Genomic DNA, 25,319 nt, shown 5'->3' with positions numbered 1-25,319 from the left:
AACAACAACAACAACAACGCCTTATCCCACTAGGTGGGGTCGGCTACATGGATCAACTTCCGCCATAATGTTCTATCAAGTACCATACTTCTATCCAAACCATTAATTTCGAGATCCTTTTTTATAACCTCTCTTATAGTCTTTTTGGGTCTTCCTCTGCCTCGAATTGTTTGTCTTCTCTCCATCTGGTCTACTCTCCTCACTACAGAGTCTACCGGTCTTCTCTCTACATGCCCAAACCACCTAAGTCTATTTTCCACCATCTTCTCTACAATAGGCGCTACTCCAACCCTCTCTCTAATAGCTTCGTTTCTAATTTTATCCTGTCGAGTCTTACCACACATCCACCGCAACATCCTCATCTCCGCTACACCTACTTTATTCTCATGTTGGCTCTTGACCGCCCAACATTCTGTTCCGTACAAAATCGCCGGTCTTACCGCAGTCCGATAAAACTTTCCCTTTAATGTAAGATTCCCTAACATAAGTTATAGGGATGTCAAGTGGCCTGAGTTGATTGTATTCCACAGGTTAGCATGTGATACGTTTTGTTTAGTCTTGCATTATTTACAGTATAAAGATTGGCAGCAGTTTCTTAGTGCGAGTACCTGTAGCTTGGCTTAAGCATCTTGATCCTTAGAATTAAACTTGTTCAAGTTACGGTTTTAGCTGCTAATTGGGGTGTCATCCAATGGAATTTGAGCATGATTGTCTCATGATATTTGGGCCACACATAATTGAAGACAATGATAATATTGTGGTGGTTTCATGTTGGTGTGGAGTTAATCAGGATTATTTTTGTGACCTTTATTATTTAATAAACCTTGCTTATAAGTTAGAACCTCATAATTGTAAGGTGCATCAAATTGCTACAGATGTTTCTGTCTCCATTCTTGATATTTCAAAATTAAGATTTCAGATTCATCCGCAAATTTGGGATTTTTTTTTAAATAACATCATCACCCATCATAAAGGAGGAAGGTACATAACATGCATTTAACAGATAACTCAAGGGACTGAACTCCATGAGCATCTATTCTACTAAGACAATATACAAAGACTAGCACAATTCTCATACACATACTTTCAAAAACTTTTAGGTGAAAAAATTTGAATTTGTGGCTGCAGACTGAGCGTTAAAACTATTGTACCTTGGTGCCAAAAGGTTCCTCGCCATGCAAAGGTATGGGGGTGGATCATTGTACGCAACTTTACTTTTGCATATACAAAGAAGTTGTTTCCAGATTTGAACCCATGACCAATCGGTCACCAAGGCGCAACTTAACTACTGTACCAGGGCTCGCCCTACAACTACAGATTATTGCCCATTATCCTTCTCTGCACTAGTAGCTGCAAGAATTTGCCAATGGTCTCTTCAGCAAGTAAAGCCATATTCTAAATTTACTGTTAACCTGATTGATCCTCTGGAATGGCTCTGGATGGTGCAGCACAACCTTCATGTGTTAGAGCTTGTATGCATCATGCCCTTTGAAGAAATTGAGAACTGATGGGTAGTATGAGTTTGGATGCCTCAGATCAGTCTTCTGCTAAATCTTTCTACCAGATCATATCATATGATCTACTTTTACTGCCAATCTCAAAAATAATAATGATAAGATGAACATATAAATCAACATCTTTGGAAATGAAATTTAATTTATGTACAAAAAGTTATATTATACAATAGATTCTCTCCTCTACTAGCAAGACTGGACAAATCTCCATCAGATTAGTGAATGTTTTCATCTGAAGTGTGTTTCTGTTTGGAATATATAATACCGGGATAAGTCAGAGAGAAAACAAAAATAGACAACTAATGTGGAAAGTTACCTGTCTAATTATTGTACATATATAATCTTCTCCTATCATCATATTTTTGTGATAAATTTTTCTTAATGCACAACATAGAAAGACATATAAGTAAAAAACCTCTAGGCAATATCTTGACACTAGTTTCTGAAAACAATAATTATTTTTTCCTCTTCTGTCATGTGGGATTGAGGAAATAAAGGTAGGGGAGCACTTGTCTTTCCTAGATATTTTTATGACGTATATGAGAATGAGAAGTTATGACATGGAAACACATTAACTATACGGGGTAATGTATGGATCAATATTCAAAAGAAATCCAGAGCCAAGGGATATTGCCACAGCTTAAGCAATTTTATGTGTTTCAGTAAGTGATATAGAAGGTTGTGCTGCAGGATCAATATTAAAAAATCCAGAGCCAAGGGAAATTTCCACAGCTTGAGCAATTCTATGTGTTTTAGTAAGTGGTAAAGAAGGTGGTGCTGAAGGATCAATATTCAAAAATCTAGATAATAGCAGCATAAGATCAAAACTTTCAGTTTCAAAATATATATCTAACCCTATAAATTTACAATGCAGATTGACAATAGTAATGTGCATTACTTTTTCCTTAAAATTACGACAATCATTTCTTGGACTAAGGTCATATTACTTACTAATAACAATACATGCATACCAGTATCTTCCTTGGTAGTTTTGAGCATGCTTGCACTTGTCTTTACATTTAGTTGTTTGTTTTAAGAAAAAAACAGGTCCATAAGAACTCATGTCAATAACTTGAATGTCTTAACCAATTAAATTATTATAACATGAAACAATACTCCTAAATCAAGGATTTTTGACATAAACCACAGGAAGGAAATACCTGGGAATGACGATATGAAGCACAACTCAATTCCATTTGTTTAATGAAACTGAGATATTGAATTACGCAATTTCATTTGTTGAATGAAACTCTCATAAGCCGAGGTGCTTATTGGACTGACACCGAATCTCACACCTCTATTATAACCTTGTGGCAGTGCATAATCTGGCACCCCCATTGTAACCTTGATTTTTAACCTTGTTTGATTTTTGACCTTGCTACTTAGGAAGCTGGAACATCTTTGGTCATACACCACACACACATGATCTGATTCAATTTTCCTACCTTCAAAATCTATGTACATTCTGACACTATCCTGATTGCCTTCACTCTCATCATCACTTATAGTGATGCTAACTTCAAGTCTGCCCTTGGTGTCTGTGTGTAGGTACTCACCAATGACAAAGCTGAAAATGAAGCCAAGGAAGGGGAAAGGTGGACCAGAAGAGAGATCAATAATTATATAAGCATTTGTTGTCTTATACTCCAACCACTCTGGAACATTGCTTCCTGGATACACGTAAACCACTTGATAAGAGCGATGATTGGCATCATAATCATCGTAATTTTGAACAAGATCTTGACTTGGTGGAGATAAGTGTTGGTTTGCAAATTTCATCACATCGATTTGTGCATTCAACGCAATAGCCACTAGAGAATCTTTATTCAAGTTCAAGCAATTCCAGAACCGAACCTGTCTCCTATTTTTCTTTAATTGTTCGACAGCCGATGAAAGAAATACAGTCTCCAATGATTTGCAGTCTATGGCACTTAGAGTTTTAATGGACAAGGAAATCTCTGGTAGAGTCAGAAGTGAGGTGCAGGATTGTGCATTTAGAGTTTTAAGGAGCGGCGGAAGCTCTGGTATTGTTTGAAGATTGCTGCAATTGCTTACCTCTAGATGTAGCAGTTGTGTAAGGTTGTTGAAGGATGAAGGTAACCTCTCAATGGCACTTCCTTTTAGATGTAGCAATTTAAGCTTGCTTTGCTGTTCAAATGATGAGGGAAGTTCTTTGACCTTGGTCCATCCTAATCTCAGGTCTTTCATATTCATCGACATCACTGAGAATTCCCTAAGGTTCACGCAACGTTCAAGGTTGAGATAACTAAGGCTGCATATAGAATGGCTTGAGAGAATGGTAAGGGAGCCACAGCCATAAAGGTCCAATTTCTCAAGTTTTATCAGAGAGAAAACAGATGGATGCACACTAGTCAACATAGAACAACCACGGAGAAGCAGTACTTCAAGATTTGTGGCTTTTGATAAATCTGGCAGCTCCTTTAACTTCTCAGAGCCACTGAGGTTAATTTCTTTTAAATTCACCAAATTCTGAAATAAAATGAAGATAGCACATGAGCTACATTAGTTTATTTTGTATTCCTTGAATTAACAGAAAATTATAACAGCGAGAGACATATATTTACCTGAACTCCATCCCAAAGTTTTTCTATTTTGCTGCGTAGCAATTTCAACATTACAAGTTTTTCCTTAGAAAAACTTTTTGGTAAGGATTTTAGAGGGCAATGATCCCAACAAAGAAATCTTAGTTCACTTGCCGAAAATTGAAGCTCTTCAGCAAGAATAAGTTGATCGTTACCATAATTATCTTCGCCAGAAATTTTCAGAAATTTTAGACTGCTCATCTTAGCAAATATGTGATGCGTTAACTTTTGCTCCTTAATTTTTGGCAAGTTAATTTGTATACTTCTAATGGCCTCAGTAACCTGCCATCAAAAAGAAAAATAAATAAATATCATCAAATGCCACATTTTTCACAAAAAAAAAAAAAAAACAAATCAAATGTTATTCACAAGATATCATTTGTGGTTAGGCTTTGACCTTGTCATTTTTCATTTCTCCATGAATGTCATCAAGATCCCACAACCGACTGTGGCTTCCAGTATTGCTAGACTTTCGACGAACAATCTCCTGAGCCATAACTTGTAAACTATCATGCATAGATATAAAATTATCTTTAGAGGAAGTTATGAGAGCTTTATCTTTCATCCTTTCTAACACAATAAACACTGAATCTCCACTTTCACCATCTTTTTTCAATAAAGATTTCAGATAGTCCACCTTTATCTCTGTATGTGATCTACCAAAGAAAAACGCAAGATCTAGAAAAATTTGTTGCTCTTTGGGATCTAGATCATCATAGCTCAGTTTCATTCTATCATAAACTTCTGGAAGAGGTATTTTTTCAAGCTTGTCTAACTCACTTCCCCACTCTTCCTTATTTCTTGCACGAAGAAGATAAGCCAACTCATTAAGAACTAATGGAATGCCTTTGGCATAATTGACCACCCTTTTTGATAAGTTGTCATACTCCCTTTGATCATCACATTGGTTAAAGAAATTCAAATTGAAAAGTTCAAGTGCTTGATTTAAACTGAATTCTCTAAGCGGGTATACCTCATCAGCTTTGTTAGCTTTAAGAACTTGCATATCTCTAGTTGTTACAATGATTCTACTACCTGATCCAAAATTACCAAGAGGTCCAAGTAATTTTTCTAAGTGATTTGAATCATTCACATCATCAAGAACAATAAGAACTTTCATTCGACCAATTCTCCTAACAATATCATCAGGCAACGAATTTGGCGTGTCAATTTTAACACCATTTCCTAGTAGTTCAGAAAAAACTTTTTCCTTCAAAGAAAGCATCCCATGTTTCCTTGATTGTTCTCTTTCATTGGCTAAAAATAAACAACCTCCATATCCAGACCGTAGTTTAATAAATACTTGTTCTGCAAGGATTGTCTTGCCAATACCGCCCATACCCCATAATCCAATAAGACGGATGTCTTCTGGTTCTTTGCGTATCAACAATTCCACATCTGCAATTTTTTTGCCAATTCCAACAAGTCTTTTCAAGTTAACATGGGTTTTATGCAGCCTCATCTGCACAACATTGGTAATTTTTTTAACCAACTCAGCATCAGTTCTGGATGACACACAGAGAAATTCTGTTAAAACTAATGTCTCTTTTATTTTGTGGGAGAAGGGGGGCTATATTTTTTGTCCTTCTTAATGGGTATTCCTTTAGAGTTCAAATACTGAATGAATAATAATAAGGGCTTTGTTAGATGTATCTAAAAATCTTTCAAAACAATTATCATTTACATGGTTATAACTGAACCACTAAATTTAATGGACAAAGCATGGTTGGCCCCATCAGAATTCTAGCATAGTGACAATGGCTGAAATTATATATGCGGAAGTAAGAACTAATAAGCATGTATTTTGGCATATGCAATGTTATGTATTAGTTTAAGCAACCACGTTGTTAAAATATGCATATAACTATAACAACTAGAAAACATTGAAAATTTATAAGGAAAAAAGAGCTTACTTAAAGTTTGATGACTCGATTCCTGATAAATCAGCAGATTTCTTCAAAATATCTCTCCATTGTTGCACCTTGCTCTCATATTTTTTTCCATGCTTAGCAAATGCTTTTTCGAATGCATCAGATGATTGATATCGTACATGTGTGGGTTCTAAATGGTAGAAAACGGGGATTATAATTTGTCCATATTTCTCTTTGCATTCATGTATTTTCTCAAGTTCTTCTAAACACCAATGAGAAGAAGCATAGCCTTGTGAAAATATGATCAATGAAATCAATGATCCTTCAATTGCTTCAACAAGTGATTTCCATATCTTTTCCCCTTTCTCAAGTTTATTATCTACAAAGGCATATATTCTCTTCATGTCAAAAGCCTCAACCAAATGGCTAAGAAAGTCCTGGCGGATGTCCTTGCCCCTGAAGCTAACAAAAACATCATACTTTATTTGAGGAGTAGTGTTATTGTCTGACATGGTTTTTTCCTCTACACCCTTCAGTTTTCAAAATAACCAAGAAAAAATAATACCAAAAGAAATAAACAAGACAAAGAAATACGATATGGTGTTGGATCGGAACAACTGCACACAGGATCTTTCTGTCTCTACACGGAAATTATGTATGTGCCACAAGGTAAACTGCGAAGAAAAAGAAAGTTAGAAATGAAGTGAAAAATCATAGTAAAGAAGGAAGAAATACAATACCAAAAGCTTGATATCGACAACAACTTGAAATGATGAGGAAGGAAGAGGATGTGGCATGAGAAATACAATACCAGCTTCTTCCTTTTCTTTGGCCAAAAACTAATGATTGATGGAGATCACTGTAAAGAAGTCATTAGCCTTGAATATTATATACCAAAGTGATGCTTTGAGTGTTAGGGGTGCATCTTATGGCTATTTATACCCAACCACACACTTTTTACTACTACTACTATTGGCCAGAAAAATGGAACTGTTGGATGGATGACTTAGAATACGTAGACCAATTCTTCTGCTTCAGTCTTTAATTCTTCCCAAAGGAAGGGAGAGGTGTGGGTTTGCATCTCTCTCACTAACCTTCTAACAAAACTAACAAGTAATATTTATTGACAAAAAAGAAATCTTCAATTCCAAATATCAGAGTCCCGATCATATCAATCAAAATAAGATAAATAACCTTAAAAGTCCTGTTTTAGTGCATCAGAATCTTGGCATGATGTGGCATCAATAAATTATTTTACTGTCCCTATTTCCCCTTTCTTGTGAGCAGGGGATAGAATGGGTTGTATATGGATAATTTTTTGTTAATAAATGTAAAATTCTTCTGTAATGATTATGATTGATTTGTTCATCTTATCATGGTAATAAATAGCCAGTAGGTGCACATGGTAGGGTCCTAACACTCCTTAAATTCTTATGGGACCGAGTCAAACAACGTGTTCGGACTCCTTAAATTCTTATGACTGTGTGCACTTTACACACGTATTTTCTAAAAGAATTGTACATTTCACATCGTCGGCATAGGTTGGTGCTTATTGTAAATTTGTGTATTGGATATATCTATTTACATCCCTTCCTTTTAGTGACCCCCAACCCCCTCCCCTAAGCAAAAAGATTAACATTGATGCTTAGTAGCCAAAATTTCACACGATGAGTTAAGAGATGGCTACGAGAAAGAAGAATACAGAAAGATACTATACTGCGCAGCTCAGAACACCTAAAATAAAAATACCAAAGAAACATATCAACCACAGGATGAATAAGGAAAAAACCACTCCGTACCACTGGTATTACAGAGGCATTGGATTAAAGTTTGTATTTAGTTGAACCAATAGGAGTCGACCCATGGAGAGTTGCGTTAATATATGTGAAGTCATAGATTTGGACCATTGTAACCAAAAAAAGTTTGTATTAAGAGTAATATTAGCTTGCCAAAAATAAGCTATATATAGAACACTTACCTACTATCAATCTACTTTTATCAAATTTTAATCAAATACTTTACTCTTCTTTGAGCTCTATGATGTGTGGTCACATCAATTAGGTGTTACTTGAGTCTCTTCTCACTTTTTGATAGTTTAGAAAATGCTTTTACAAATTTCAATGCCAAATAACAAATTTTAGTGCACCAAAAAGGAAAAACTGTTAAAATACTTTTAATCTCTCCTAACTGTTAAGATATTTGAGTCTCTTCTCACTTTCAACAATCAAAGATGATGAACCGTCATATGGCACCTCCTCCATGGTGATCTCCAGCCAACGGTGTGATTTGTAGGTAATTTTCAACTCTCTTCATAAACATGTTTATCTTTGACTCTCTTTATTAGTGGTTTGGTTCAACACTATTTGTCGACAATTTGGATCCCCAAAAGAGAATGTGGAGATGATTGCCAGAGATCAAAACTCTAGTGAGAAAGGTTCATTAGAGAGAAGCAAATGACAAATGAACGATGGAGGGTTAGGATTTTATTTAGGTGAAAATAAAGAAATGGGGACAAAGACTAGAATTTCACAAATTTCACCTATTTTAGTGGAATTTCAAATTCTTAATTTTACAAATAATTGAAATGCTGAGAATTCCCCAAATTCTAATGTATCTTTAGTAATAAAAGAGCGTCCACCAGCTCCACGTGTCATGCTCTCGAACATTTCGACTTATTTTATAACTCCCGCTTGCACATGCATCGACTTCGTTCCTCTGCTTCTTCATTTTGAAATCAATAGCCCAGGCTATGCCAACACTAGGTTCCTTCATTTCGCAGTTTATTTCAAATTTCAATTTCTAAACTCGCAACATTCTTCTCACTAGCTTCCAGACTTACAAGGTGACCTAAGTCAGCTATCTTGATTATGCAATTCATAGCAAAAATCCCAACTAGATATTAGTTGTTGTGTTTCCGTTTCAACCTTTGTGCTTAGCTTCCTATTAGTTTTCTTTCAACCTCATTTCTCGATTCCAGTTGGATGTTCGGCAACCTAAACAGGATCCTACATTTTGATTATCCATTGTACAAAGGTTGTTCAACTATGTTTATTCAACAAGCTAATGTCAATTGGTAAGGGTCATGTTCTATTAGTTTGTGTTTTTACTATATTACTACGATTTTATTTGCAGTAACATTTGCTCTATTTTGCGTTTTCATTTTATGTTGCAGGAAGCTTCTGCAGGTGTCGCCTTAACAACCTCACCCTGCTTCGTAAGTTTGTTTCACTTTATATATGGACTCATTTAGATTAATCGATCTTTAATGAGTTTTTCACAATCATGTTTTGGATATTTTCAAATTTTGGCAGTTGGTGTTGAAAGTTTAATGCCAGCTTGTATGGATTTAAGGCATTCCTTTCATTTGTGGTGCTTCTATTGAAAATAACTGGCACATGTAGTGGTTCTATTTGCAATAACTTTAATTTTTTTATTTGTGTAGCATTATTTCATAGGTTGAACTCCATAGCCGAAATAGATGACCAAAAGGAAACTTGGAAGGTTGTTGTTCGAGTGATAAACATGTGGACTATACCAAGATCGCCTAAGTCTATTGTTGAGCTAATTTAAGTTGACAAGAAGGTCAGGTTAACTAATTTTTACTGGCTATGTTGTATGCATTGGTTGTTCATAGTTGTTTATAGCAAATCTTTTGAAAACTATCACTTGACATGTTGATTGTCCAGGAAATTCTAGCTCAAATGAAGAATGTTGATGTTCAACTCAACAATGTAATTTTTGATGTTGGTCACACTTATGGTATTCAAAAATTTGAAGTAGAAAAGAATATTGGTCACTATAAAGCAACACGCCATGGATTTAAAATTAATTTTGTGAAGGAAACTAAAGTCACACCTCACGAAATACCTAAAACAATGTACAACTTCACAATGTTTGATGACATTGTAAGTGGCTCAGCTTACACTAACTTTTTAATAGGTACAACTTTTGAATATTTGATAAATGAACAACTTTATATGTTAGTGTCGTTATTCTCTCTAATGTTGGTTTTTCTTTAAAGATGTTATTGGTAAGGTTGTTGAGATTGGGTCGTGGTATTTACAATGAAAGATGGATGGTATTCATTATTTTTATTTTAACATAAACCTGATTCAAATTTATGAATAATTCATTTTTAATGTGACACAGTGGAAGTATCATGAGTTGTCCTTTATGGGAGTCACTGGCTATGGAGTTTAAGGATTGTTTCGATAGGCATGTTTATGGTCTTGTGGTGTTGTTGTTGAGACTGGCTAAAATCAAAGAAGCAAGAGGTTATTGTTTCATTGTAAATGCATTTTCTAAATATACATTTCATTTTGAACTAATGTAAACTTTTTTTTGTTTTCTATGGGCACTTATCCTATAGCAATCCAAAATTCAATGTATGGTTCTCAAATTTTTGTGAATAGCGACATGAAAGAAATTCTGGAATTCAAGGATTGGTTGGCCACTTCATTCATGACACTTCCATCTATGTTGTGATTTAGTTACGAATAGTTAAAATTTATTTATCAATACATATGTTTACTTATTTCATAATTGATCCGACATGGCTAACAACGTTCCGTGTACCCAAATAGGCAGTCAAATTTTGGGATATTCAGTGTATTCTTTTGCAAATTGCTTTCTGCATAATGCACATGTGAAATGCTTTGATGAACTTAGCCAATTGAAAAAGGTTTGAGATAATATTTGATACATTCCTTGGGTTTCAAATATTGTAATTCATTTTTATAATGAATTTATTTTTGTTGTAGGAGTGTATATGTGTCACTGTGGCTACTATATGCAAGTTAGTGGTAGCCAATAGGTGGATTTATGATGGGTGTCCCAAATATAACAAAAGTGCTGATGAAGTGGGTTCGCCGTTTGTTTGTGTTGGGTGTGGTAATAACTTATTAGGTTTCGTGTGTTGCAAAGTAAGTTGCATGTTGTGACATGCTCAAATAACAATTTTCAGCAATTTGTGTCATAGGTTTCGCGTGGATTAGGGTTCGAATGAATTTTGTTATTTATGTGCGTCATTGTTGATTCATCAATTTGTGTCATAGGTTTCGTGTGGATGTCAGAGTTGGTCAACCTCATGAGTCTGCAATTTTTACACTATAGGAACGTGAATGTTATGCTTTGATAAAGGAGACTGCAACTAAGATTAAGCAGAAAATGATTGATGAGATAAGAATATTGATATTGCGTCTCTGTATTCATCTTGCATGGATAGTATTGTAGTGGTATATTAAAAATTAATGGCTCTATAAATCTAATTACATAGGATGGAGTATTTGATGCAAGAGATATACCGGAAAAACTTGATCGTGTTCTAGGCAAAAATATTAGCATTCAGATTTAAGGTTGTCCTCGACAATACACATCATTCTATGTCTTGACAATACACTCTGGCTAAGTGCATTTTCTCACTGTCTCATAGTCAACTGGATGGAATACCATTCGAAGATTTATCATCCATACAACTATCCTCAACTAGGCTGGGCAAAAAGCATATCAAGACTGAATGATCACCATGAACCACTGTTGAAATTGCAGACCTTCCTTTTTTTGTTAATTTGAACTAATGTAATCAGTTATATGGTTATTTTGAGCACATTATCACACATGTGTTGTGGTAAAATGTGTAAAACATGGACAAAACATTTGTGGGTTGTAATATTAATTTAATGTAGTGGACAATATTGTATGTTATATTTTGTGATTTTGTAATTTGAGTTTATTATGTTATATAATTATTTACTAGAGTTTTTAATACATTGAAAATGTAAATCAAGCGTGAAACTTTTTTTGTTATTTGGTCCATATAGTTAACAAGACCATGACAAATAAATTGGTAAGTGTTTGGTGATTTTAAAAACATTAATATAATCTAACCAAACATAATATATTTCAATTTGTAATTGATAAGTTAAGATGTGATCACTTGGTAGATAGTCATAATTGACAACAACTAGCCAATATTCACGATAAGCATTTTTCCTTACTTCAACTACACAGTCATATTGACAGTGACATACGTGATGAATTAAAGCACAGTTGTCATCAAAGCAATATTGACTTGTGCACTATACAGTTAACTTTTGTGCTTATGAAATGACTAGTTAACACTCTTGGGATTACAAACATTGTGAATTAAGAAATTGCAATGTAGAAAGCACACAACAAAGGTGCATTTGTCTGATTGTCAACAATTTGATTTCAAAAGAACACAACACAACTCCCTTCGAAACACCCTTGTGCTAAGGTGATGGAAATTTTAGGATACATGTTAATCCCAATGAAGGCTATTACTCCTTCTATTACCTGCTAGATTGTGAAGGCTCAAGTCAATAAGCTATGAAAAATAGTTGACCACATTAATGGAAATCCAATTGTGAGGTTCAAAATGATTTTGTTTGATAGCCAGGTATGAATTTTTTGTGTGTATAGGTTATTTATTTCTTAATTAATATAAGACAAAAAAAAATTATGCCTTACACCAAGTTTCATTTTAATATGGAATAAAGGTGATCAAATTGAAACATCTATAAGAAAAGATATTTGGAATCTACTGAGTTAAAATATGGAAGAAGCAAAGTTCTATATTTTGCATAATGTTAGTGTACTGAGGAACAATCCTGAATTTCGCTTAGCAAATCATGAATATAAGCTTGAAATAACAAGATTCTCCGTTGTTACATCAATGGTATGTGAATTTGCCTGAAACAAGTTTCATTAGGAGCCTTTTACTGAGGCTTTTCAAATTCCTGCATATTGCATAGGTATAGTAGTTGTCTTATTGTAATAGGATTTAGTTATAATGTTATGATCAAGTTGGTGATTTAATTTGTTTAATATTTTATGTAATGAAGACATGGCTGGGTGGATTTCAGCAATATCGTTAGTGGAAAACTTTGTAAAAAGAATGGCACCACTATTCAAAGGATATTTGCTCATGTTACTGATGGAGAGTATGGTTCACTTTTTTTGAAGTTACATTATGTATAATACCCAATGTCTGATAGTCAATTGTATGTATTATTGTGTAGGAACACTATTGAGTGTGTTTTTTGTGATGAATATGTCAAAGTTGTAATAGAATTAGTAAGAGATAGTAATATTCCTGATCCTTTTTTGGCAATTCAACATAGTAGATTGCAAAGATGTAATGCATTGATTCGTGGTAGGCATTAATATTAATTTTGGGAGTCGTTGTCGGTTGATGATACAACATACATTTGTAAGTGTCGATTAACTAAATACATGTCAATGAAACACGTGAAATGTATGTCGAAACTGTGGCTAACGTCAGCAACATATTATTGAACCCAAGCTTACCTACCATGCCTAATTCTGGAATAAGGTATCCATTGATTTGCTGTGTAGCTATTGTAGTTGTGATTTTGGCCAAATGTGTATTTTGTTTGTCAAGTCTTTTATGCTTTCATTGAACATTAATGTTACATGTGTTATAACAGAGTCAAACCTGAGAAAGTATATGTATTAATCTTGGACCAATTGCAAAAGACATGTATTTCAAATTCCTGATTATTAATGGCCATAAAAGGATTATAGACTTGCATTTATTTGGATCGGTTAGTATTTTTACTCCTTGATATACAACCGCTTAGTTGGATTGTTGAAGTTGGTAATATGGTCTTCACTAATATCTACATATGGTGTTGTTCAATGTGAAGGATAATTTGTGTGTAGTTTGGGCCAAAATTGTTGGATTCATGGATAATAAACCTTGGTGGGAGTTAGAAAATGGCCAACGATTAGTAGAATATGATGACACCAGACATTACCACACTGAACTCAGTGTTCCACTTATTCCCTTGTAAGCAAATTTAATTGATACATTTTGTTTTGCATCCATGTTGAACCTGTGAACAATGACATGTCAATAAGTTCCAGCTACTCATTAATAGCTCAAGTTTATGATGAATTTGGAACTACATGATTAAAATTACCATATTCTGATGTAGCAAAGTTATTCAATGAGGAATGTCATAATATTATTTTGACAACTGAGGTAGTTACAAATTTGTCATTGACATGTGATGGTTTTAATAGTATAACCAATGTTGCCTAAAGTTGCTTTGCTAACTTATTCATGCAGAATCTTGATACAAGAGTGTATTCAGCACAGGTAATGTCGCTAATGTGCCATTATTTTCTCCTATTTCTTAACCCTTTTTGCACCATTTTAAGTACTAATTAATCTTAATTGTCAAATTAATTAGGCAGTTTTATTATTTGGGCCCATTCAGCTAATTTGATGTTTTTAATCTAATTTCAGGAATTAATGAAACATTGGGCTTGAATCCAGAATTGGGCTTGGACTTGAAGAGGGCACACTATTTTATTCTACAAAATTTTATCTTATCTAGATATTATTTTCATTTGATCTCATCTAGATATTATTTCATCTAGATCTTATCTTATCTTATTTTGTCTAGATTTGATTTTATTTTATTTATGGGCTTGGATTTAAAACAGATTTGTAAGCTTTGGGGCTGAAAAAACTATATAACAGCACCAAGGTTCTAGTTTAGGCCTTCTCTCTTTTTCCCTCTCCTATTTTCGTTTTTAGTTTTAGGCCTCTCTTCTCTTTCTCCTTTTTTTCGTTTTTGCAATTCCAGTTCTGACTTTTTGTTTTAAGTAATAAAATTTCGTTCTTCAATCTATAATTTCGTTCTCTATTGATTAATGGAAGGCTAAGTCCCCAGCGTTGTTTTCTCTTGAGGATCAAGCATGGTTCTCTTTGAGGTTCTATTATTACTGTTAAATTCTATTCAGTTTTTCCTCTTCACTAATTACTCTGAATTTGTTGCTATTAATTCATGCATGCTTAGTGCCTGATTAATTGTCTCTGCGCTTAATTTACGTTCATGCTTAATGATCATTTATGAGTAATTGGTGTATGTGTTGCTTAATCACATAATGAGTGCCTTATGTTAAATTTCACTTAGTAATTTAATTTAGGGTTGGATTAAGTGGTTGAACTGAATAAGGATAAACTCTCGTAACCTAGGATAAGAGACTTGCTTGTGAATCAAGGGGAAGCAACGTGTTTTAATTCTAATATTTTCTAATTCACATCTATTCGTTGTTTAATTTACAAAAGCAAACACCCCCCCAATTTGTTACTATTTCCTACTATCTGTTATGAACATTTGGTTTATCATTGCTCGTTGGGAAACGACCTAGGATCACTTCCTAGTTACTGCATTTTAATGTTTATTTGATTCGGGTATGACCTCGATCAAATTTGGCACCGTTGTCGAGGAGCAGTGTCCAAAGGTTCATAATAGCTAGTAATTCATGTTTTTTGTTTAGTTGTTTTATGCTTTCGTGTGCTGTGTTGGTGTTGTGTTAGTGTTGTGTTAGTGTGTTTAGAGTCTAGCTATTTTGTTTAGTGTGGTGTTTTGTTTTAGTTTTTCTATTCAGCGCTTCCCTTGTTTCAGTTTTTGTGTTTTGCTGTGAATAGTACTTTGCGATGGATTTAGCGACCACTTTTGTTGAACTGGAAAACAGGGTAGTAGTAGAAATCCTGTAGCGACAGATTTTAGAGACCACACTTGCTGAATTAATTGGGATTTTTTGTTTTGGTAGCTATAGTTGTTATTTTTGGCTGAATTTTTTTGTGGTCACTTCTTTTGATCCATATTTTGTGGGAAAAATAGTTGGAGCCCTTAGTTTGGTCAAATTTGAAAGTTTCAAAAAAGTAGCAAATTTGATTTTTGTCAAAACTTCAAACGGCCATAACTTTTGCTCCGGTTATTAGAATCACTATTATTATATATGTATTTCGGGTAGAAAAAAATTTCCTATGTCGTGACAGCCCGCCTATGCTGGGCTAAGGTCTCCTTCTTCCAAAAATTGTGATTCTGTCAAAAGTTTTTTTATTTTCCAAGTATTATTCTCCTATTTTTCTTAACTTACTATTTTTAGCTTCTATAGTTAGACTTTGAATTTTAGTTTAAAATTTTTTGTGCTATCTTCTCATCATTTTATAAGGTTGCTCACAAAATTTCAAGTCATTTGGATATCATTTAATGGTAGTTGTAGTTCAAATCTACACTGTTACTTGCATAAGAAGGCAACTAGTTGTGCATGTTGAATATAGTGTATGACCAGAGGCAATTCATCTAACTTACAACCCTTTGATCCTGAGATAGATAGGACATTTCATAGATTAGTTAGACATCATTTAGTACCTTTTGAGCATCTTGAGTATTTTGTTATTGATGATTTTGAACATTATTGTTTTGAGCATTCTGAGAACATGGCACAACCTCCACCCCGTGAGAGGACTCTAAGGGAAATGACTACACCTGATTTCACCTACGAAAGCATGTACATCCAATACCCTGATGAGGATGTCCCATATGTTCTTAAAACTGGACTGATCCATTTGCTTCCAAAGTTTCATGGCCTTGCAGGTGAAGACCCGCACAAACATCTGAAAGAATTCCATATTGTCTGCTCCACCATGAAACCCCCAGATGTTCAGGAGGATCACATATTTCTGAAGGCCTTTCCTCATTCTTTAGAGGGAGTGGCAAAGGACTGGCTTTATTACCTTGCTCCACGGTCCATCACGGGCTGGGATGACCTCAAGAGAGTATTCTTAGAAAAAATTTTCCCTACTTCCAGGACCACGGCCATCAAAAAGGATATTTCAGGCATTAGACAACTCAGTGGAGAGAGCTTATATGAATACTGGGAGAGATTTAAGAAGCTATGTGCCAGTTTCCCTCACCACCAGATTTCTGAGCAGCTTCTCCTCCAATACTTTTATGAAGGACTCAGTAACATGGAGAGAAGTATGATAGATGCTACCAGTGGAGGAGCCCTTGGAGACATGACCCCTGTTGAAGCCAGAAATTTAATTGAGAAGATGGTTTCAAACTCCCAGCAATTTAGTGTCAGAAATGATGCTATTGTCATTAGAGGAGTGCATGAAGTAGCCACGGATTCAACTTCATCAGCTGAGACTAAGAAGCTTGAAGGTAAACTAGATGCCTTGGTTAACCTGGTAACCCAAGTGGTCATGAATCAAAAATCTGCACCTGTTGCCAGACTCTATGGTTTATGCTCCTCTGCCGACCACCACACAGACCTTTGCCCTTCTGTGCAACAATCTGAAGCAATTGAACAGCCTGAAGCTTATGCTGCAAACATCTACAATAGACCTCCTCAACTTCAGCAGCAAAATCAGCCACAACAGAACAATTATGACCTCTCCAACAACAGGTACAACCCCGGGTGGAGGAATCATCCCAACCTTAGATGGTTGAGTCCTTCACAACAGCAGCAACAACAACAGCCTTATTTCCAGAATGTTGCTGGCCCAAGAAGACCATACGTTCCTCCACCAATCCAGCAGCAACAACAGCAACAGCCCCAGAAATAGAAAACAGTTGAGGCTCCTCCGCAACCTTCCCTTGAAGAACTTGTGAGGCAAATGACTATGCAAAACATGCAGTTTCAACAAGAGACCAGAGCTTCCATTCAGAGCTTAACTAATCAGATGGGACAATTGGCTACACAGTTAAATCAACAACAGTCCCAGAATTCTAACAGATTGCCTTCTCAATCTTTCCAAAATCCCAAAAATGTGAGTGTCGTTTCATTAAGGTCGGGAAAGCAGTGTCAAGGACCTCAACCAGTAGCACCTTCCTCGTCCGCAAATGAACCTACCCAACCTCACTCTGCTCCAGAACAAGATGATAACAAAAATTTAAAGAGTAAGTTACCTAACAATTTCTATGCAGGTGAATCTAAAGAGAAGCAGCATATCCCTCTTCCATTCCCTCCAAGAGCAATTCCCAACAAAAAAATGGAAGAGGCAGAGAAGGAGATCTTGGAAACATTTAGAAAAGTAGAGGTAAACATACCTCTGATGGATGCAATAAAGAAAATTCCAAGATATGCTAAATTCTTGAAGGAACTGTGCACTAATAAACGGAAGCTTAAAGGAAGTGAAAGAATTAGTATGGGCAGAAATGTCTCCACATTGATTGGTAAATCTGTTCCCCAAATCCCTAAAAAATGTAAAGATCCAGGTACATTTAGTATACCTTGTATTATAGGGAACAATAAGTTTGACAATGCCATGCTAGATTTAGGAGCTTCTGTTAGTGTGATGCCTCTGTCTATTTTTAATTCTCTATCTCTTGGTCCCTTGCAGTCAACTGATGTGGTAATTCATTTAGCTAATAGAAGTGTTGCCTATCCTGCTGGTTTCATAGAGGATGTCCTAGTTAGAGTTGGTGAACTGATTTTTCCTATTGATTTTTATATTTTGAATATGGAGGAGGGATTTTCTAAAGGATCAGTTCTCATCATTCTAGGCTGACCTTTTATGAAAACTGCTAGAACTAAGATAGATGTATATGCAGGCACACTATCTATGGAGTTTGGTGATATAACTGTTCATTTTAATATTCTTGATGCTATAAAACACCCATCTGAAGATCTTTTTGTATTTCGTGTTGAAATAATTGACCATATTGTTGATGAATACATGACTGATCTTCATTCTAATCTGCATACCTGTCACTCTTCATGCATTGAATCTGAATTTGTACTTGATCATATGTATGAATTTGATGCTGAGAGTGAATATGAATTTGATATTGATTACATGTCTGATGTTTTACCTCTTGAGATTGATTTTATAAAGTCAGATAGAACTAACCATGTTTCAGGAAGTACACATACTTCTGACTTTCTTTATGAGGTACAGGTAGAGAAACCATCTCTTTCTACCACTATCCAGCCGGCCACACCAGAATTGAAGCCTCTACCATCAAATTTAAAATATGCTTACTTGGATTATAGCAAAAGTTTTCCAGTAATTATATCTGCCTCCCTTGCTGATGAGCAAGAGGAGAAGCTGTTATCAGTTCTCAAGAAGCATAAGAAGGCTATAGGCTGGACCCTAGCAGACATTCCTGGTATTAGCCCATCCACATGTATGCATCGGATAAATTTAGAGGATGGGGCTAAACCAGTAAGACAGCCACAGAGAAGACTCAACCCGGTAATTCTTGATGTAGTGAAGAAGGAGGTAACCAAGCTTTTGCAAGCTAGAATCATTTATCCTATCTCTGACAGCCAATTGGTGAGTCTCGTCCAGGTAGTCCCGAAGAAAATTAGCCTCACCGTGATTAAAAATGAGAAGGAGGAGTTGATTCCTACTCGGGTGCAGAATAGTTGGAGAGTCTGCATCAACTATAAGAGGCTGAACCAGGTTACCAAAAAGGACCATTTTCCACTGCCATTCATTGACCAGATGCTTGAACGCCTGGCAGGTAAATCTCACTACTGTTTCCTTGATGGTTTTTCTGGTTATATGCAAATCACTATTGCTCCTAAGGATCAGGAAAAGACCACATTCACATGCCCCTTCGACACTTTTTCCTATAGGAGGATGTCTTTCGGCCTGTGCAATGCCCCTGGTACCTTCCAGCGGTGCATGATTAGTATTTTTAGTGATTTTTTAGAAAATTGCATAGAGGTGTTTATGGATGATTTCACTGTATATGGATCCTCTTTTGATGTTTGTTTGGATAGTCTATAAAAGGTTTTGAATAGATGCAATGAAACTAACCTTGTTCTAAATTTTGAAAAATGTCATTTTATGGTTGACCAAGGTATAGTTTTAGGCCACATTATTTCCAATAAGGGCATTAAAGTAGATCCTGCAAAAATTTCTGTTATTTCACAATTTCCTTACCCCTCTTGCGTGCAAGAGGTGCGATCTTTTCTTGGTCATGCAGGATTCTATAGGCACTTTATAAGAGATTTTAGCAAATTAGTCCTTCCACTATCCAACTTATTGCAAAAGGAGGTGGAGTTTGACTTTAATGATAAATGCAAAGAGGCTTTTCATTGCCTCAAAAGAGCACTGACTACCACCCCCATCATCCAGGCACCCGACTGGACAGTCCCTTTTGAGCTTATGTGTGATGCATCAAATTATGCATTGGGGGCTGTCCTTGCTCAGAAAATTGATAAATTGCCTAGGGTGATATATTATGCTTCTAGGACTTTAGATTCTGCCCAAGAGAATTATACTACTACTGAGACAGAGCTACTAGCCATAGTTTTTGCTCTTGAAAAATTTTGTTCTTATTTGCTTGGTACTCGCATTATTGTTTATACTGATCATGCAGCTTTAAAGTACTTGTTGAAGAAGGCTGATTCAAAGCCTAGGTTGATCCGATGGATGCTCTGGCTCCAAGAGTTTGACTTGGAGATCCGTGATAGGAGCGGAGCACAAAATTCAGTTGTTGATCATTTGAGTCGGATCGAACATGTGTCTGATAAGGATTCACCCATTCGGGATGATTTCCCGGATGATCATTCATATATATTGTATGGTATTTCTGATTCTCTTTCTACTCCCTGGTTTGCTAACATTGTCTATTATTTAGTTGCTTCTGTTTTTCCTCCCTTAGCATCTAAGGCTCAAAAAGATAAAATTAAAAGTGATGCTAAGCATTTTATTTGGGATGACCCCTACTTGTGGAAATTATGCAGTGATCAGGTCATTAGATGATGCATTCCAAATCATGAGACTGACTCAGTCCTGCAGTTCTGTCATTCTTCCGCACCGGGAGGTCATCTGGGTGTTCAAAGGATAGCTCACAAAGTGCTTGACTGTGGCTTTTATTGGCCCACCATCTTTAAAGATGCGTGGAAGATTTATAGCACTTATGAGAAGTGTCAGAGAGCAAGAAGTGCACTTACATGGCGACAACAAATGCCTCAGCAACCTATGCTATTTTGTGAGGTGTTTGATGTATGGGGTATAGATTTCATGGGCCCTTTTCCTGTATCTTTTGGTTATGTTTACATTCTCCTTGCAGTTGATTATGTTTCAAAATGGGTGGAAGCCAAGCCCACTAGAACTAATGATGCTAAGATTGTTGTAGATTTTGTCAGATCTAATCTGTTTTGCAGGTTTGGAGTACTTAAAGCAATCGTTAGTGATCAAGGAACCCATTTTTGCAACAAATCAATGCACGCCTTGCTTAAAAAGTACGGGGTTGTACACAGGGTATCCACACCATACCACTCCCAAACCAATGGACAGGCAGAAATTTCTAACAGGGAGATCAAGAGGATTTTAGAGAAGATTGTGCAGCCAAGCAGAAAAGATTGGAGTACCAGGCTAGATGATGCTCTTTAGGCTCATAGGACTGCCTACAAAGCACCCACAGGAATGTCTCCTTATCGGGTTGTCTTTGGAAAGGCATGTCATCTTCCAGTTGAGATTGAGCACAAAGCATACTGGGCAGTGAAGACCTGCAACTTCTCTATGGATCAAGCTGGTGAGGAAAGAAAGTTGCAACTGAGTGAGTTAGATGAGATCCGCCTAGAAGCGTATGAGAATGCCAAGTTCTACAAAGAAAAGACCAAGAAGTTCCATGATAGCATGATAATTAAGAAAGACTTCATGGTTGGGCAAAAAGTGTTATTGTATAATTCTAAGCTTGGACTCATGAGTGGTAAGTTGAGGTCTAAGTGGATTTGGTCCTTTTGTTGTTACTAATGTTTTTCCTTATGGTACAGTTCAGATCAAAAGTAACTCCACAAACAAGAGCTTCAAGGTCAATGGACACCGACTTAAGTCATTCCTCACAAACCCTTCTTTAGTGGACGTAGTGGTGGAAGAGACTTCCTTACTCCACCCTACTCTTCCTCCACCATGACTTAGGGAGTTTTTCTTTTCCTATCTCCTTCTTTACTTTTATTACATTTGTCCGATTCTATTTGTTGGTTTAATTGCTTTTAATCTTTTAATTGTGCTACATTGAGAATAGTGTGTTGTTTAAGTATTGGGGGGAGTGTTCTTTGGTTTTGGTTTTGCTAGTTTTGTTAGTTTTGTTTGTGTTAAATTTGTTAGTTTTGTTAGTTTTGTTGGGTTTCTAGTTTAATATTTTAGGTCAATTCTGTTTGCATGTACAACTTTGCATATTTTTCTTTGAATTATAGGATATGTTCAAGAAATGGGTAATTGTTCTGAAAATAAAAGTCTCTTGACATTTTGTGATTTGAAATCCTTGTTTTTCCTCTACATGTCATGATAGTTTTGAAAGCTCAATTTCAAAGTGATAAGTTTACCTTTGTGAAAATTTGAGCCATCCATCATCATAATCTTTTGGTGTGTTTTGCCCCATTGATTGCTTGCACAATAGCCTTGCCTTGATTCTTGTTGATGCTTCCTAATTCACATGCATATTTTGGAAATGAGATCCTTGTAAGGAGTAAGTCATAAGTTCATAGAAAAGTCGGTCACTGTAAACCGTTGAGTGATATCTTGGCCGCGCAGATCCTTATTGGAGTAGTAAAATAATTGAAATAATTTTTAAGTTTAGAGGAGTGCTTGTAGAAGGACAAATAGTGATCAATGTTTCTTGACAACTTAAGACTTATGAAAAGATTTATCCTATATGTGATTTAGAATAGGTAACCATGGTGTTCACCATAATATTTTGGGAGACATTACCGTTAGTTTGATACATTGTGAGGATCTTTGGAGTTGAATCCGGAATAAAAGAGATGGATAAAATTCTCAAGAATCTTGTTGTGAGTTTAGTTTTAAACGTTAAAACTAGCTTAGTAGTTAGAGCTTGAATAGGAAACCGATGATATGACTAGTGTCCTAGTTATAGAGTTAGATATTGTAAACAACAATCGGAACCTCAAGTTTAAGTGCAAAGTTATAGGGTGACATGAGTATATATGTGTGAAGATTACCTTAAGGTGAACAAACTTACAGAAGTAGGGAGTAATCTGTATTGCTTATCTAATTAGCATCCAGTTAGTATCAAGTAGGCAACCTTAGAGTTGAATCGTTACAATTCTTGGACCTAAGTGAGAGTTATGAGTCAAGTATACGAAAGTGAGAAAGATCATGTTGAAGGAAGAGGCTTAGACTCAAGGGTAGGCAAATCATGTATTCTCGATAGTCATTGTGAACTAGGATTGGTGGAGCGTGAAAGTCTCGACACTTTTCTTCTTCCTTCTATTCTTGAACCGTCCCATGTTAAAAAAAAAAAAAGGGCCAATCATGTGTTTAGTCGCGTGTTCTTGTGTATATTTGTTTGTTTCAAATTGTTATTCGTGTTTCCTATGATATTACCCTAATCCAAATAGTATGTCTTCCACATTCTATTATAGTTGAGATGTCACTCTCATGAGAAGACTTATGAAATACTATCATTGAGTAAATGAGGATCACCGGATTTGTTGTTAAGTGCAGAGGAGTCTTGTGATCGGAGAAACAGAAAAAGAGGTTCAACTAGATACACAACTTAATATTGAGAATCATATGCGAGATATCTTTTTCTCGATCTTTCGGCAAGTTTCGGGGACGAAACTTCTTTTAAGAGGGGTGGAATTGTAACATCCCAATTTTTCGTAAATAAATTTAAAATTTTTTTTAGTAAAAATAAATAAATAAATAAATATAAAGCAAATAATAGACTGAGTACCCTAGGTATAAATAGTTATGTTAAGTCAGCTGCCTCCTTTTGGCCTCATTTTCGTTTTTCCTCTTCTCCTCTCAAAACCCTTTCTTCTTCCCGCAGCCCACCAAACCTGTTTCAGTAAAACGACAATCTCAAACTCGTTTACCGTTGGATCGTCGTGAAATTTGAATATCATGTTCGTAACCCAATTCCAAACAGTCTCACCGTTGGGAATTTCAAAATCATATCTGAGCTTAGAGAAAAGCCCTTCGCATTGTAGCATTTCAATTTCCCGCAGAAACCCAAAACTGTCTCGGTAAAACTACGATCCCGGTTTCGTTAGCCGTTGGATTTTCATGAAATTTTAATATGTTGTTCAAAATTCAATTCCGCACGCTTCCACCGTTGGGATTTGCGAGACAATATTCGTGGAGTAAGAAAAAGGAATCGCATGAAGACAGTACAAGTGGAGGTTTCAATCTCTTCTCCGTCTCTATGACGTTTGAGAATTCTATCGGAGCAGTCAGAGGAATAATTGAAAGAATTTCAGGGAACCGCTAGAGATGTTGCTATCGCTGGCTGAAGACACGTGAGTCCGCTCAGAGGTAAGGGATGAGTTATTCACAATTGGGGATTAGTGAGAACATGTGTAGGGATCCTTAGAGGATTAAATTTGAGTTTTATTTTGGGATGTTTGTTAAATTACAATTTTTTTTCCTTTATGATTATAAATAAAATATTGATGTCCTAATGAAGATTGCTTGATAAATTGTGCTCTTGATATTTGTATGTTTTGGCCTATGATTTTGATATAATTGTGTAATATTATTTGAGGGGTTTTAGTCCTTATGTTGTGATGGTCTTTTATATAAATTGTTATATTGAGGATATGAAATGATGATTCAAATTGTGAGTATGTGATGAATTGTAGAATAACATGTTACTTTGAGATTATAATATTGTTATTGAGATTGAGTATAAGTGTAAAGTTGAACATGTGTTAATTTGTGAGATACATGTAAACATGTGATGGTGGATTGTCACACTATGAGATGTGAAATTGAGAATGAGTTCTAGTTGTGGATAAGTGTGTAGTTAACACTTGATGTGAAATTACTTGTGTTGTAAGCTATGAATTGTACAGTGTTATCTTGAGAAAAGCGTTGATGCGCAGTGTTAAAGGGAAAATGTAGGTTTCCTATTTAGGAACCAGTGTTAAATCGTAGCGCAATTGTGTTGAACGTGTTTAAAATACGAGTGTAAGGTCGTGGGTGTTGTATAATTCATGAGCAGTGTCTGCATGCAAAAAAAATTATTTTAGGGGTTGGACCTGAATCAGGAGGGAGAGGCCCTGACGGACTCTTCGGAGTGTAGGCCTTGGGGGTCACCGGGTTTGAGTGCTCCTTTAAGCCTATGCTGATCTCATATGGTTGGAGCATTCTCGCAAAACATCGTGACCCTGACTGGTCTCCCTATGATCTTACTTAGTGAGAGTGACCTGACAAACCCATGGTGTGGTGTGTCTTGTTATGTACTCCTAAGCGCTCCAGGGTGGTTTTTCACTGACATGGTATCACATTGCATATAGGATTGAGTCTTAGCATAACTATTGCATATGCTTGCTAATTGATGTGTTATTATATCTTGATCGAAGTGTGAGATTCTTGTGTAATGTGATTGATAATTGAAAAGTGAATTTTGAATGACGAAGTGGTGAAGTTACGTGAGCTATGTTTAAGCAAGTGGTATCTCATTTATATAATATGTATATTTAATTGTCTTGTTTCTCTATTAGCTAGGAATGTGATAACTCACTCCCTGTGTGTTGTTGTGTTTGGATCTTGTGAT

General features: G+C 35.8%; 1 protein-coding gene across 3 annotated transcripts; it reads right to left on the bottom strand.

The window, feature by feature from the left end:
- Nucleotides 1-1,084: 1,084 nt before the first annotated feature.
- On the bottom strand, nucleotides 1,085-7,094 carry LOC100794380 (disease resistance protein RPP5). 3 transcript variants are annotated; one of them, XM_026123687.2, is made up of 7 exons: nucleotides 6,800-7,094; nucleotides 6,583-6,662; nucleotides 6,031-6,450; nucleotides 4,515-5,622; nucleotides 4,100-4,399; nucleotides 2,675-4,004; nucleotides 1,085-1,588 (listed from the first exon to the last, which is right to left on the bottom strand). In XM_026123687.2, the coding sequence occupies exons 3-6, from the start codon at nucleotides 6,390-6,392 to the stop codon at nucleotides 2,715-2,717; spliced, it is 3,060 nt and encodes a 1,019-aa protein (XP_025979472.1). In that variant the 5' UTR covers nucleotides 6,393-6,450; nucleotides 6,583-6,662; nucleotides 6,800-7,094; the 3' UTR covers nucleotides 1,085-1,588; nucleotides 2,675-2,714. The 3 variants fall into 3 exon arrangements, with proteins under 3 accessions (XP_025979472.1, XP_025979471.1, XP_025979473.1); XM_026123686.2 differs by having other exon boundaries at nucleotides 6,031-6,662; XM_026123688.2 differs by lacking the exons at nucleotides 6,583-6,662; nucleotides 6,800-7,094 and having other exon boundaries at nucleotides 4,515-5,579; nucleotides 6,031-6,169.
- Nucleotides 7,095-25,319: the final 18,225 nt, after the last annotated feature.

Source organism: Glycine max, chromosome 9, assembly GCF_000004515.6.
Source record: "Glycine max cultivar Williams 82 chromosome 9, Glycine_max_v4.0, whole genome shotgun sequence".
NCBI lineage: Eukaryota > Viridiplantae > Streptophyta > Magnoliopsida > Fabales > Fabaceae > Glycine > Glycine max.
Note: the sequence above shows the minus strand (reverse complement) of the source record. Positions and strands in the feature narration are given on the sequence as shown.